This window comes from Trachinotus anak, unplaced genomic scaffold, assembly GCF_046630095.1.
Source record: "Trachinotus anak isolate AG129_WGS33_773 ecotype Australia unplaced genomic scaffold, CSIRO_AGI_Tana_v1 ptg000015l, whole genome shotgun sequence".
Classification (NCBI taxonomy): Eukaryota; Metazoa; Chordata; class Actinopteri; order Carangiformes; family Carangidae; genus Trachinotus; species Trachinotus anak.
This window is the reverse complement of record NW_027273866.1, coordinates 12,653,201-12,667,491: the sequence shown is the minus strand read 5'-3', so window position 1 is coordinate 12,667,491 and position 14,291 is coordinate 12,653,201. Positions and strand designations below refer to the sequence as shown.

Genomic DNA, 14,291 nt, shown 5'->3' with positions numbered 1-14,291 from the left:
CTTTGTGATTCCTGGAGTGAGACTGTTTATGATGTGTAAATATTGCCAGTAATCCTGTCACCATTGGTTGTAAGGTTATTCTGCTCTGGAAACAGGTCACTGAGGTATTTCATGAGAAAACTGAAGTTGTAGATTCTTGTTTACATGACAAAGAGCAACTGCAGCTCCAGTTTTAATCACCGCCTTCACAAGGTTTCAGACTTGTGTGGAAACTTAACTCATCTGACTCCTATAAGACTGAATCTTAAACTAGTCCCAAATGTACGTGCAGCTGGACCTACAAGATGAAGAGACAAACATCTGTCCCTGAGTGCAACATCTGTCTTGTACAGATGTCAGGTAAAAGTACTTCCCTTAATGCAGTTAAACATGTTTCAAATGTGGGTTTGAGATCATGATAAACCTAAAATACAGTCACAGTATAAACTGCCTTTAAGGGGAAATACACTGATTTCTACACAGGAGTTGCACTGAATGCTACTGAGGAATTCTACTACGCAGCGTTTTTGGAGCTTGGACTTTTCAGCTTCTACTGCTTGAATTCCAACCACTCTGGTTTTTAATCTGTGTCCCCACCAACTTCAGAGAAGTACAATATTCAGTTACTGCAGTGACTGTCTGTTTAATATTTGTTTACCAAAGTTGAACCAAAACCATCTGAACAGACATAAACTACAGCAAAAAAAATCACCATATGCAATATTAACTGCTTTCACCGAACACCACAGCAGAAACAGTTCATTAAAGGACATAAACCTTCAAGGCTTCTCAGTAAAAGCATCGTGTTTGATTTGTGGTCCCAAAGAAACCCAGTCTGAAAGCTGGGCTAAACTAGAAAACATTTCGGGTGTCTCAAAGATTTCTTTTGACCAGCAAAGCCTTTTTCAGGATCCTTTTTCAAATTTGAGAAATAATTACACTTAGTTGAACAGTACAGTATTTACTACATGTAAATATAGATATATGTAATATGCTGAGACGTGTTTTTACAAGCCCATATTTGTTGAAGCTTTATTTTCACCCATTCATTTTGTTTTTAAAATGACTACATGTGTCGTTTCAAGCTTTTTCCAAATAAAGTGTCAGTTTTCTTTTAAACATGAACATATTTAAATACTAGAATAAATCTCCACAGTTATACATTTTCATCTCGACTGTGTCCAGATACAAATGATCAGCATGAGACGGGGACGTTCAAGTTGACAGACACTTTAATTGAGACATGAGTGACCCTCATTAACCATGTGGGCATTTACACGGACTCCCCGTCATCTCTACTTTTTAACGAAATACAAAAGAAAAAAACAAAACAAAAAACAAAATGAGTATTGCAGTGAAGCTGTGTTGAAAGTAAGGTACATTATTTACACTGAAAACAAAATGCTACTTAATTTTTTTCTTTTTCCAGGAGAGAAAAAAAAGAAATAAATAAGACTAGAAATGCTTTTTTGTCCACATTCACAGCATGACAAATCATATTCAACTCATTAATGTCGACCCCTTCTGGCCAGAACAGACTGAGATATTAGTAGGTAATTCAGTGATTATTGCCAAAAGCCTTAATCTATACATTATAATATTCAATACATACTCTGTATTTTGTTTAAAAAAAGGAGACATTTGGAAACTGCTACTTGGATGATTGTACAGCTTAAATACTTCTAGATATATATATGTATACTTTTAAACCCTTTTGTTCATAGCTTTAACTCGTTGGCAACTTTGGAAGCAATGTTTTTGAAAGCGATGGATGATCCGGATATCCTTTTAAACCTGACACCGTTGAGGGAGAGACGGGGCAGCTTGCAAACCTCCATCTCCCACTGCACCAGGTTTTCAGCTCGCCCGTCCCCGTGGACGCAAAGAAGCAGGAAACTCTCTTGCTGTTCGTAGTCGCAGTTGTTGGCATCGAGCACCTTGCGAATCTCCCGCATGATATCGCAAGGCTCCATGGAGCTGGTGGTCCTCATACTCCAAGTGAATCTGAGGGAGCGGGGTTTACTGTCTTTATTTTCCCCTTTTTGATCCCCAGGTACATGGCGACTGTTGGGAGGAGAGGAGAAAAGGGAAGTTTGAGCCCAGCACATTCGGTTTGCAGTCGGTTTAGTTTTTTAAAGCAGTGTCTGGTGGATGGAGAGATTCAGCAGCCACTTTTTTAAACCAAAGAAATCACATTTTAATTCTTTGGTATAAAAAAAAAAAAAAAAAAGAAGTTTATCAACTAAAGCGGCTGGTAGAATAGTCAAACCTACCAGCCACAGCCTAAACTTGAAAACATTTAGCATGTGGCTGGTGTCTGTTTCCACCAAAGACACTTTCTAATCCCAGTCTGTAAATTACTCATTACATTCAAGTCACAGGGCTGAGCTATGGAGGCTCAAAACTGACAAAATGTAGTAGGAAAATACCACTACATAACACTTGGTTAAAAAAACTAAAATGGAAAATTTAAGTCTAATTTCTTGTATCAACTGATTATTGGTAAAGAACAAAAATCTAATTAGCTTTTTGTGATCTTTTATACCAAAGTAAAACTAAGATTTATATTTCTTTTTACACTCCACTTTAATTATTTATCTTACACTGTTTTCTTTTAATTGATGTGTGCAGTTATGTTACTTACGATTACATTTTGTGAGTCTCTGAGCTCCACACTACGCATATATTCTTATAAAAATAGATACCCAGCTGTATTTGGAGAACCCAGACGGTCATTTAACAACTTTCTGTAATCCTCAATAACAACAAAAAGTTATTTAAAAAAAAAAAAAAAAAAAACCTTTTCCAAAATAGAGATTAGTATCCACATGGCTGCAGATGACACTCATTCAAATTATGTCAAAAGACAAGAACAAACTAACGATTATATTCATCATATCAAATGCATCGACTGACATTTATCTTCTCAACTTATAATTTAATAGTTGTCTATTAAATGTCAATAAAGCTTAAGCACCGATCTGTATCTGAATATTGATCAGGTACTAGTGCTCTCCATTTTCTTCAGTGTTTTCTAGCTTAAGCAATAATAAATATTTTAATAAGTATTTTTGGCTCTTAGAGTTTTGGTCAGATAAAGTCAGCAATTTCATGACATTGCCTTGAACTATTTATATTAATCCAAATACTATTAGGCCAAGAGAATTATCACTTAATCTAGAAAATAACAATGACATTCAGTTGTAATCATTAGATGCAGCACTAAATATCATAATTTCCTGGATGCTAAGGTAACGTCGTTCTATGAATAATCCAAAATCCAAAGATATTAAATTTACTGTCATCTTAAACAAAGCAGAAGCAGCAAATCCTCACATTGGAGAAGCTGGAACTAGACCACATTTGGAGTTTTTGCTTAAAAAATTAATAATGAATCAGTTACTAAAATTAAAGGAAAATCAACAAATAATTTCAGCTAATCCTCTATTACTTTATATTTTCATGTAAAATTAAAAAATGTTGTCATTAAAACAAGCAATGTCAGTTACATGGACAGGATAGAAAAATCTCAAATTTGGAAACAGGTTAAAATCTTCTTTACTGAGCAATGTACATATATGTCATAAGTCTTTTAAGATTCTGGAAATATGTTTTCAATAGTTTTAAGAGTTTTAAATGACCTTCCAGGGTTTTTAAAGATTGATAGGTATTTATTTTCTGCAAAAACTTAATATGTGACTGTGAATGTAGTGTGAACTGGGGCTAGTTACATCCATGCTGGATTAATGGCAGGTTTTTTTGAGTATTAGGAGCATTTTTCAAGTCAATAAGAATACAAACATGCCATGCTAACAGAGTAGCACACGAGTACAGTGCCATGCAAACGTTATTTAAAAAAACAAAAAAACAAAAACAAAAACAAAAAAACAACAAGGCAAAACACTCAAAGGCAAAGCTCAGATGCAACACACGAGTTTCCAAATTGTCTGGAATATTCAAACATCCCAGGAGCGACAAAGCAGAGAGAGGGATTCCTATGCAAAGGGGGGGGGGTGGCAACAGACTGACAAACTGAAGCCTACATTTAAAGGTGGACCAACATGTTGTGTGTGGGGGGAGGGTGGGGTGTGGGGGGGCAGGTAACCTCACCTTGAGCCCTCAAGTCTCCCGTTTCTCTCAAACTCGGTTGAGACTCTGAGGCGCATGAGAAGATCAGACAGGGAGGAGGAAAAAAGAAGAACAAAAAAAAGATGTGGATTGTGCACGACAAATAATTTTAGATCAATTCTAGTGAATTAAAAAAGAGAATATGTGACGTGTAATAAGAAGGAGAGGTGAAACGACGACGAGAGCCACCACCGCAAAACAAAAAAAAAAACAAAGACATGGAAGGTTTTACTTCCATTAAGATCAGTGAAGAATCATGAGACAGGAAAATAAAGAGTGACGGTGATCCCAAACTGAAACCAACAGCAGCAGACAGAAAGAAAAACAACCTTTCAACACAGAGCGAGACAGAAATGCTTCTCATGAACTAGTGTGAGTGTGTCGACGGAAACAGCAGCTTAATGACATTAACTGCAGCTTTAGATGTGATAACGAACAGCACGATTTTAATAAAAACTAAATGGACTGAGACGAGGGTGCAGCACCAGGATCTCACATATATATATATATATATTTTTTTTTAACTTTTTTCCCCAAAAACTGGAAAACTTCATCCTTTTATTCACTTTTAAAGTCGGGGTGGGTGATATGGTTAAAATTAAACTTTAATATTACAACAATTTATGTATGATTTATGAAATCATATCAAGGTTCAATATTGACCTTGGAAAATGTAGTTTGATAACAAATCTTAATTAAAAAACTATAATGAAGCATCACAGTGGAAGTTTACTGCAAGAAAAATCTATTTGATTTTAACAAGAAGAAAAAATGTTTCCAGAGTTTTCAGTTGCATATCATGGTCTTCTTGTTACTGATTTTTGTCAAGACAATCGAGAAAAGCTTCATTACCTGATGTTTTTCAGATGTTTTTAATTGTTTTTATTGACTGTTTTTGTCATTTGCTCATTAGTTGTCTGATTTAATGTTAAACTCTGATAAACCAAGTTTTCTGTAAGACTGTATTTTAAAATCTGGGTGTTAATATTTTTCTTTAATCATTTGTCTCCATCAAAAAAGTGATGCTGAGCTTAAGTAGAACACTTGATTAAATAGTTACTTCATGTTAAAACTCGACAATTTAAAAAAAGCTACGACCACAAGGGCTGTGATCCACACCACAGATGTAATATTCAGTAAATTATTAAAAATGTTGCGTGCAGATGGTTCAGCCCGTTCATGTGGATGCTGGTGCTCAGGACACAGACACACTTTGCAACTTGTTAGGGTCGATGCAGATGGGAAACACTCCCTGCAACAGGAAGCTGGGTGAGACTCGGGCTCTAAAAAAAATCAAACCAAATGTTCCTCGACAAAGATTTGTCCCCGTGACTGAAGCAACATGTTCAGCAAGTCCATTCTTTATATGTGTGTTTGAATAAAGCTGATTGATAAAGAAACTGGTGTGAGAAGCCAACAGTTTGTTATCATGGGTGAGACATTCAGGGCCGTCCAGTCAGATTTGTGACCTCAGTTATTTCCTTACATTCATGACTAAGTTTCACTGGACATTTCAGCCTGAACAGACAAACAGAGGAGAAGCTGATTTTAGGTTCATTTAAACTTAAGTAAAATGTGCATTTGTCAGAAACTATACCTGCTTCTGTGGTCACCCACTGTCTATAGACTGCTGTATTAACAGGGAGTGAAAATATAGTAAAACAACTGTAATGTCTTCAAAGGAGACATTTTAATTGTTATTAAAAAGCACTTCAAATGTCCTTATAGCTGCATGCAACTACATTACAGTGTGTTTTCACCCATTTATTAAACGTTTGTATATAGCTTATAAAAAGAAAAACACAAGGGACTTAAGTAACGTGTTTCTGATGTAGCTCTATGACTGTTTGTTGCTAAAATGATCAATTACAGTCTAAGCTGAGTTGGACTTTGTTTCTGTTTGACAGAAAAACTGGCAACATGATGAACTGCGGGATATTTTGGAAGGAGTAGGCAGTGTTTGTTTCCCTCATCCATATCTCTTCTGTATCTCCTGGATTTTATTCCAAGGACATAGTGCAGAAAATAATTGACAACACTGGAATAATCAGAATCTAACCTGGACCAGGTCATTAATAATGATGGCATCTACAACTCTGCCACCCAGAGGAAGAACAACTGTGCGACACCTTTCACTGACACACTTCCAAAAAAGCGTGATGGCTTGATGTCAAAACTGTTCCTGCATCATTTATGTCCTGGGGTAGAAATGAAGCTTCACGACTTCTCTGCAAGCCTTATTTCAAAGGATGACGAGTTCAGTAATAAATAATTCCTAGAGCTGCATCAACCACTCTGCAATATTAACTATTTCAATGATTTATGCATCAATGTGATAAAATACTTTTATTTACAAAGTATTTCATCTGCTCAATTAGACAAAACTCACATCTCTACGTAGTTGGAGTCTCACAATGAAGTTGTTTTTGTGTTGCTCTTCCTTTCCTCTCCTCACCTTGGAAGTTGTGCCAGGAATCCCTCCTCTAGTTATTTTATCCATAAAAAGTTGAGAAAATCTTGTGATCTTTTAGTAAATTTGTGATAAAAATAAAAAAACAAAACCAAACAACCTGAGAGGATTTTATCCATATCACTCACTCCTCACTTCCTCCTGTAAGGAAAACACTAATTTCTCTATGACAGTGAAACCAACAGACCAATTATGTTTCTTCTTAGAGAGGATGCTAATGTGCATCTATGCTAATGTGCTGGCTCTTCACTGTGACTTATGGGCACTTATATTTGGGTAAAACTGTTCAGCAGTCAGTGCAGAGTCTAAAACCAGCCCCTGAATCACTACAAACAAGGAAAAATGTCTGAGTACATAATAAAAGCAAGTAAGCAGTAAAGTCCCTGCTCCTCTGACGCGACGGAGAACAGAAAAACAGGACGGGTGGAGGAGGAAGTGACTCCAAACTCCTGACAGCTTGAGGGACTTGACAAACAGGAGGACGAGTGAACAGACAGGACTGACAGCAGGTCCTGGGTCGGTCAGAGAGGCTGTGAAAATCACAAGACCGAGGGAGGGGGGGGTGAGGGAGAGAGGGGGAGGGTGGGAGGGGGTGAGTTCCTCCACATAACCGACACTTTTGTCTCAGAGGAGAGATTGAGGGATTGAAACAGCCCCTTACTCTAGATCTTCATCTTCCTACAACTCTCTATATCTTCTGCTCCTGAATCTGAAAGAAAAAATTGGAATCTGAGGAGACGGCGAATTTCTCAATGGACACATGACAAGAAAAGAAAGAAAGAAAGAGGGAAAGAATATTTGAATGTATGACATGATGACAGGCCTAAAAAGAAGAAAAAAAACATGGAAGGATGACAAGAAGGAAGGAAGGAAGGAAGGAAAGGCTGATAGAGACTGGAGGGCAGAAGACTTACTAAGGGTCTTTCCTCCCTGGGTAGAAGGGATGGCAGGCCCTGTTTTGGCCATCTGCCGTTTGGCCGGGTCAATACTGACCCTAGGCGGAGAGGAAGAGCAGCAAGAGGTCAAGGTTAAAGGACACAGGAAGGTTAGGAAGACAAAAACACACAAACTGTGAGGAGAGGAGTGGAGGTGGGAGCGGGAGGTGACTGAACCTAAAACGTCCTGAGAGGAGGAAAATGATTAAAACTCGTTGATGTTAAGCCCCAAAATGTGATGAGAGATTTATAGCAGAAATGTACGGAGGCTCAAAACGGACTAAATGCAGTAAAATGTGATCAGACAAGCCAAAAAATTACTGAATACATCAGTGAATAATATTGTTAGTTAAATAACCGCAAGAGAAAGCAAAACTAAATATTAAGCTTTACACTTTTCTTCTAACCTCCAACCACTTAGTTAAATGTTGATCCGATGATGGCGATAGATGAAGATAAGAGGAAATCATTACGATTCATCCTGAGGGGAGCATGTTCATGTCTGAATCAAATTTCATGACAACCAATCCAATAGTTGTTGAGATATTTAGCTAAAAAACAAAAAATGTGAATCTCTTTTTGGTGCTTTTCCTACTCGTGGCCGATTCGACTCAAAAAAGGAAGTGGTCCGGGAGCAGAGTGGTCTGACCAGCGACAACAGAGATAGGCCTTCATATGAGAAAGGGAAAAAAAAGCAATGAAAGATATTTTTAATATCTTTAAAGATCATTTAATTTCAAAAAATTATCATTATTATTAATTATTATTATTATTATATAATTACATCTTTTCACCAGAATTGTACTGTTTGAGATGTTTCAGTCTGGACCAAAGGGGAGAATGGATTGGCAAACATCATCATGCCTCGAGGAAAAACATATTTCTGAGACGAAAAACGATTATTTTTTTAATAGTGATCAATCTGCTGATTATTTTCTCAATGAATCGATTAATCAGTCTGTGTTTAAAATATCTGAAAACAGTGAAAGGTGGCTTTATTTACAAACAGACTGAAGGTTAAAGGAAAAGTGTAAAGCTTTATATTTCATTTTACATTCCATTTTACTTATTTAACCAACAATATGATTTACTGATGTGTCCAGTTTTGTTTTTTAACTCATCTGATAACATTTTCCTACATTTAGTCAGTTTCAAGGCTCCGTAGAAATGAGGACAAACATAAAACCAGAGTGAGGTAACGAGTGAGATAAGAGGACCGTGATGACAGATGACACCAGAGCCGAGAGACACGAGGCTCTGGATGATGAAGATGCTGCCAGAGGAAGAAAACGGTTCACAGATCAGCCATCAGAGGGCGCTGTTGAGCCTCCAGACGGCACCCTGCGAGGGCCACAAAGCCCCTCCACTGTTGTGAGGCCACAGCTGATACTGATAACTGAAACGGTTTGATCACACCAATCTAATCATTTAAAAAAAAGATCTATTTTAGGAGTCTGTTATGTTTTTCTATCAGTGTCGTGGCCTGAGGACAGATCAGTTTCACACCCTGACCCCTCGTAGTGGGTGAACCGGCTCCTTCAAGCACCCACATGAAACCTCAAGTTTGATAAATGTTTGAAAATGTTTATAGCTCTTCCATAAAATGATGTGGATTTCTTAATTGGGCACTTTAAGCCTGAGAGAATGAACAGGAAAGTTTTTGACACCAATAGGAGACTTAGTTTCAGGACGGATGAGATCAGGTCGACCTTAAAATCACCTTATTGGCCCAAATATAAGACAAACCCTGTCCTCTTTCCAACCCATGTTTTTGGCGTTGAATTTCCTCAAAGGTCGCGTGGAGGATTTCTCACACTCTTTTCAAGCTTTCAAAGGATTTAGGGTGATTTTCTCAGGCAGTAAATATGTTTCAGACTTTCTGAGCTTATCGTCAAGACATTTTGCAACACTGTTTGTTTCTGCAGAAAAGATGCGCCAAGTCATTTTCACTTGACTCCAATTTAACTTCCCTGTCAGCACAACAGGAGACACACCGAGTGACCCACCAGCCGAGCGACATAAAGGTTACACACAGCCCATAATGGAGGAGTCAACAATTAGTTTCAATTGTGGGCCAATTTCCAGTTCCAGGTTTCCAGGTGTGGTGGAGATGTAGACATGTACGTTTTCAGTTTGTTTCATTGTTTTTACTTTTGTTTAATTCTATTATTATCCATTCAAGAATAAACCTGATTCATAGGGTTATTTTAGGGCTGACAGGTACAGGGCGGATGTTAATATTTCTTTAAACAAAAAATGACTCATAAAGCAGATTTCTGTGCTGCACCACGAGGAGTCTGTGTTCCCTCACGTCTGCAGAATATGATTTGTAAGCCGGGGCCATTTATGATCTGTTCTGACACATTTTATCAAAGAATTGCAGCTCCTGCTATTTGGATAAAACTCTTCACCATATTGAGATTTCAATAAAATTTAAATTCACTGTGCAGCCTTCATTTATATCTAAGGTAGATTTGTGGGGGGGAAAAAAAATCATGTTCAAGTTTTTATGTAAACTAGAAAGTGAAACTTGCTGGAGGGCCAGCTGTAGCCCATGGGCAGCTATTTACCTACCACTGCCTTAATGCAACCATCTCTGAACCTCATATGACGAATAGATTTCCAGAAAAATACACAATCTTATATCAGGGCCAATGTAGGAGTTAAATGTGAACTGTGTTTTCAGAATTTGCTGCTTTGTATTCAAACATTGAAAGATCATTTTTATTCATGTATATTTCTCTTGTAAATTTTCTGCATCCAATACTATCTTGTTTAGATAATAATGGTAATGTTGTTTTATATACTTTACAGTATTTATGATGATTTATAAGTCACATGACTGATCAATGGACTTTATAAAAGGAAAACGCAAACAACCTCAGACACCTGATGGAGGCACGATCACCAAAAACCTTAAGGTGAATCAAGGACCGGATAAAGTTGAACTGAAGCTCACGATTCTTCTTAAACTGACTCACCAAAGCCCAGAAACCCTGATCAGTAACTACGACCTTCCCCGAAACACAACAAAGAACAGAAATGGGACAAAAGTATCGACCGGAAGATATTTAAACTTAAGTGACTACAGCTGTTAAAGTATATGCAGAGCAAAGCACAACGAAACACAACACCACTGGATAAACCAACCAAGTTCTACACAAACACGACAATCTAGACAAAGGCTGTATTTACAAAAGAAAAAAAACACAAATCAGGTTTTTTTATAGCTCTCTGTGGCCCGGACGTCTTCTCCTCTTTACTGTCTGAAACAGGAACAATCTCATCCTGGTTGATTTCTCCCTGATTTGACAGCCGGGAGAAATCACTTCTGAGCCAGAGAGAGTTAAAAAAAGAAAAAGATCTGTTTCATGGTGAATATAGCAGCAGAATTACGTTAAAAGCTCCGTCTAAAAATGTGCAGGTTCAACAGCAAAGAGAGAGAGAGTTCAGTCGTTTACAACAATCGTTGTGGCGAGAAAACAGATCACAATCAATGGCAGCTGTAAGAAGCGACCCCATGCATGCACTGGCAATTGATTAGTGGCAAGCTGCTTTGTTGTTGCTGCTGGTTAATCGACTGATTGTTCGAGGAGTCCGGTCTGCTCTCCCAATCAGCCTTTATCCACTCAGACCAACCACAGCCACAATGAGTACGTTTACACACTCAGACAGAAACACAGGTTACAACCTGATTAATGCAAAACTCCTCGCTCCTCAGCGTCCTCTTCTTAGACACAGTTTTATATGAAAACTAAAAACAATCACGTTTTTTTGTTGACTTTTCTTGACTTGTTCTTTTTGCATTACACCCCTCTGTAAAAGAATAGTTTGACATTTAGGGAAAACGTGCTTGTTTGCCTACTTGCCGAGAGTTAGATGACAAGATCGATGCCACTCTCAAGAAGAGCCAGGAGCTGCTTAGCTTAGCTTAGCTTAGCACAAAGACTGGAAACAAGGGGAAACAACTAGGTAACAAAATAAACCTACAAGCACCTCACTAACATGGTACATGTCATTACTTTAATCCAGAGCCTTCGGACTACGGTGGCCCTGAGAGCTCAAGGCACTGCGACTTAAGAAAACACATGCAAACCGACAAAACACAAACAAATTCACAAAACATCTTCATCAATTTGACAACACAACACATGTGCTTTGTTGTCAAGGTTCCTCACTTTTTAGTGTTCCCTGGAAACACTTGAATTGTGTTTTGAGTATTTGCAGCACAAGTGGTGTCAATTTACTGAAGAATGCAGAAAACATCTTCAAAGTGAGGAACCCTGACAACACGGCACATGTGTCGTGTTGTCAAATTGATGAAGATGTTTTGTGAATTTGTTTGTGGTCTGTCTGTTTGCATGTGTTTTCTGAGGTCGCAGTGCCTTGAGCTCTCAGGGCCACCGTATCGGACACAGGCAGGATCACTGCGTCTCCCTGTTACAAGTCTTTGTGCTCGTGGCTGTAGCTTCATATTTGCTGCACAGACTCAAGAGCAGCGTCACTGTTTTCATCCAGCGCTCAGCAAGGAAGCAAAGAATCATATTTCCCCCGATGTCAAACTATTCCTTTACAAATACAGCTATCACTATCACCAAATTAGATCATGTTAATTTGGATTACTGGGGTAAAAAAGTCACGTCTCAAATCTGATCACATTAATCTGATTATAACCCGTGTGTGTAAATGCACCCAGAGAGAGTTTTTGTTCTGCTAAGCGATGTGTTAGTTCAGTGCCAGCAGCCCCACGCGTCTGTAGAGTCTCAGAGGAAGTTTCTCAGTGACATTGTTTCTCGTTATTTTTGGCACAGAGCGAAAGGCAGTACAAGAGTCCTACCTTTTGGTAAACCTGAATGACATGTTTCTACAACAGAATCAGACAAAGAAACAGTGAAAATGGTGAAGGAGAAGTGAGAGGAGGAGGAGGAGGGGGGGGGAGGTAGGGAGGAAGGGAGAGGAGGCATGAGGAGTCTGAATGAGTGAACAAAAATGGGGTGATTGGAATCATCAACAGTGAAAGGGAAGATTCTTTTTTTCATTGGTTATCAAATGATTTCAATTCCTCATTTTAGGTCAGTCATTGCAGGAGTGAAGTCACTGGCCTGGCTGCCGCGTCCAGAGCAGAACAAATGTGTTTGTGGTTTTGTTTGGATGTTTTTTAAATCAAATATAATAACAAATCTGTAATAGAGCATTCCCACTGTGATAATGTGGCTAATTAAACTGAATACCAATGATTCAGTTTGAAATGTCCTATCCCCCTGGAGCCTGTTCAGTTTATTTGGTCCAGACCAAAGAAAAACAAAAGGATCTGACGTTGCCGCTAAAGTCTGGTTCATGTTCACATTGGCTTTATATAAACAAACCATGAGGAGTAAACATGAAGTTTTACGGCACTACACAGACCCCTGAGTGGAAATCAAACTGTGGTGACTCACAACAGGTCGCATTACACTTTACTGAACCTGAAGTGTTTATTTCCTCTGACATCACAAAGAGCTCTCAAGAAATAACACAAACAGCACAAAACAAATGTGATTTTTACCATAATACTACAGGGAGGTCGTTATTGTGTGGTCACCAAGATCAACACACTTCTGTCCTAACTCCTTTTTACAGTTTCACTGAGGAGAGAAAATCCTCAGGAGACAGGACTTAAACAGTAATTTGACTTTTGACTTCATAGCAATAATAATAATAATAATAATAATAATAATAATACATTTGGTCTGTGATTGGTCTGCTTTGCTTTCACCACTGAACGACACTTTTCAGGCCGCCACCAGTTTTCACACCAGTCTAAAAGAATTAAACTAAACCTGTTTTAGCTCATTTGTGGTGTGAAAGCAAATCAGACCAACCACAGGATTTTATAACAAATTTTATAACAAAAAAACTACACCAAAATAAATCTTTCTGTTGTTCATTAGAACTGTTGAGACAGTGACGTCAAAGTGTGTTAGACAATATTTATACAAGATCATTTGTCAACCATGGTAACACATCAGCAGAGCAGATGCTTTTTTTAATGCTGACGTTAGCTACGTAGCAATAGCAAAACTTAGCAATAGCTCCTTTTAAATACAGGTTTTGTTGTTTGTGTCCTACTACATGTATTCGCATTATAGCAGTGAAATGTAGTGACCACATAGAAACCAACTTCCTTCATACTACTGTCATACAAGACGCCATGTTTTTTTGTTTTTGTCCCTTTTCTACCTGTTTGTCGATATTTATCCTGTATGAGGTCCAGTGAACTCTGTATACGTAACCCTGTGGTTATATATACAAACTGACTAAACAGTGTGACTCTGAACGGACCAGATTAAAAATATCAGTTTCTACTTTGATTTAGACCAAAGAAAACAAAAAGTGAAGCTGTTACTTATCACTTTTATAATAAATAAGAATTTCTAAAGCTTTTATACAGAATGAAAAGATGCCATCATCAATATTATATGAGAGAATTATCAGAAAACATCTTATATGAATCACAGAACTAAAACTTCAGTTATCTGTGGTATTATGGTTCAGGTACTGGTCATAATACAGCTCTAACCATCAGTAATATCACAGTTTTCATTGAGGTCAAATTGCGGCTCAGTCAGAGTGTTTCAGTTCTCTGTGGCAGGCAACCAGGCAGTGACAGATAACAGTTTAGACTTAAGAATAAATCACATCGTACAGGACAGTGAGGTGTTCCCCCAGCATGTAATTAATCATCCTAACTCTACGAGGCACTGTGTTGATTGGTTTCTAACTGGAACACACAGAGTCAC

The 14,291-nt window shown here is 38.0% G+C and overlaps 1 protein-coding gene across 20 annotated transcripts in view; it reads right to left on the bottom strand.

The window, feature by feature from the left end:
- Positions 1-1,193: 1,193 nt before the first annotated feature.
- mark3a (MAP/microtubule affinity-regulating kinase 3a) overlaps positions 1,194-14,291 on the bottom strand; it is a 58,517-nt gene continuing 45,419 nt past the window's right edge. For 5 of the 20 annotated variants that reach the window (XM_071497607.1, XM_071497609.1, XM_071497612.1 and 2 more), the window contains exons 16-18: positions 12,350-12,376; positions 4,090-4,134; positions 1,194-2,043 (exon numbers count right to left, since the gene is read on the bottom strand). In XM_071497607.1, coding sequence (XP_071353708.1) covers positions 1,698-2,043; positions 4,090-4,134; positions 12,350-12,376 — 418 coding nt within the window. In that variant the 3' untranslated portion in view covers positions 1,194-1,697. Of the gene's footprint in view, positions 2,044-4,089; positions 4,135-7,238; positions 7,287-7,491; positions 7,572-12,349; positions 12,377-14,291 lie in introns of all 20 variants that reach the window. The other 15 variants (XM_071497621.1, XM_071497618.1, XM_071497620.1 and 12 more) reach the window with 8 other exon arrangements.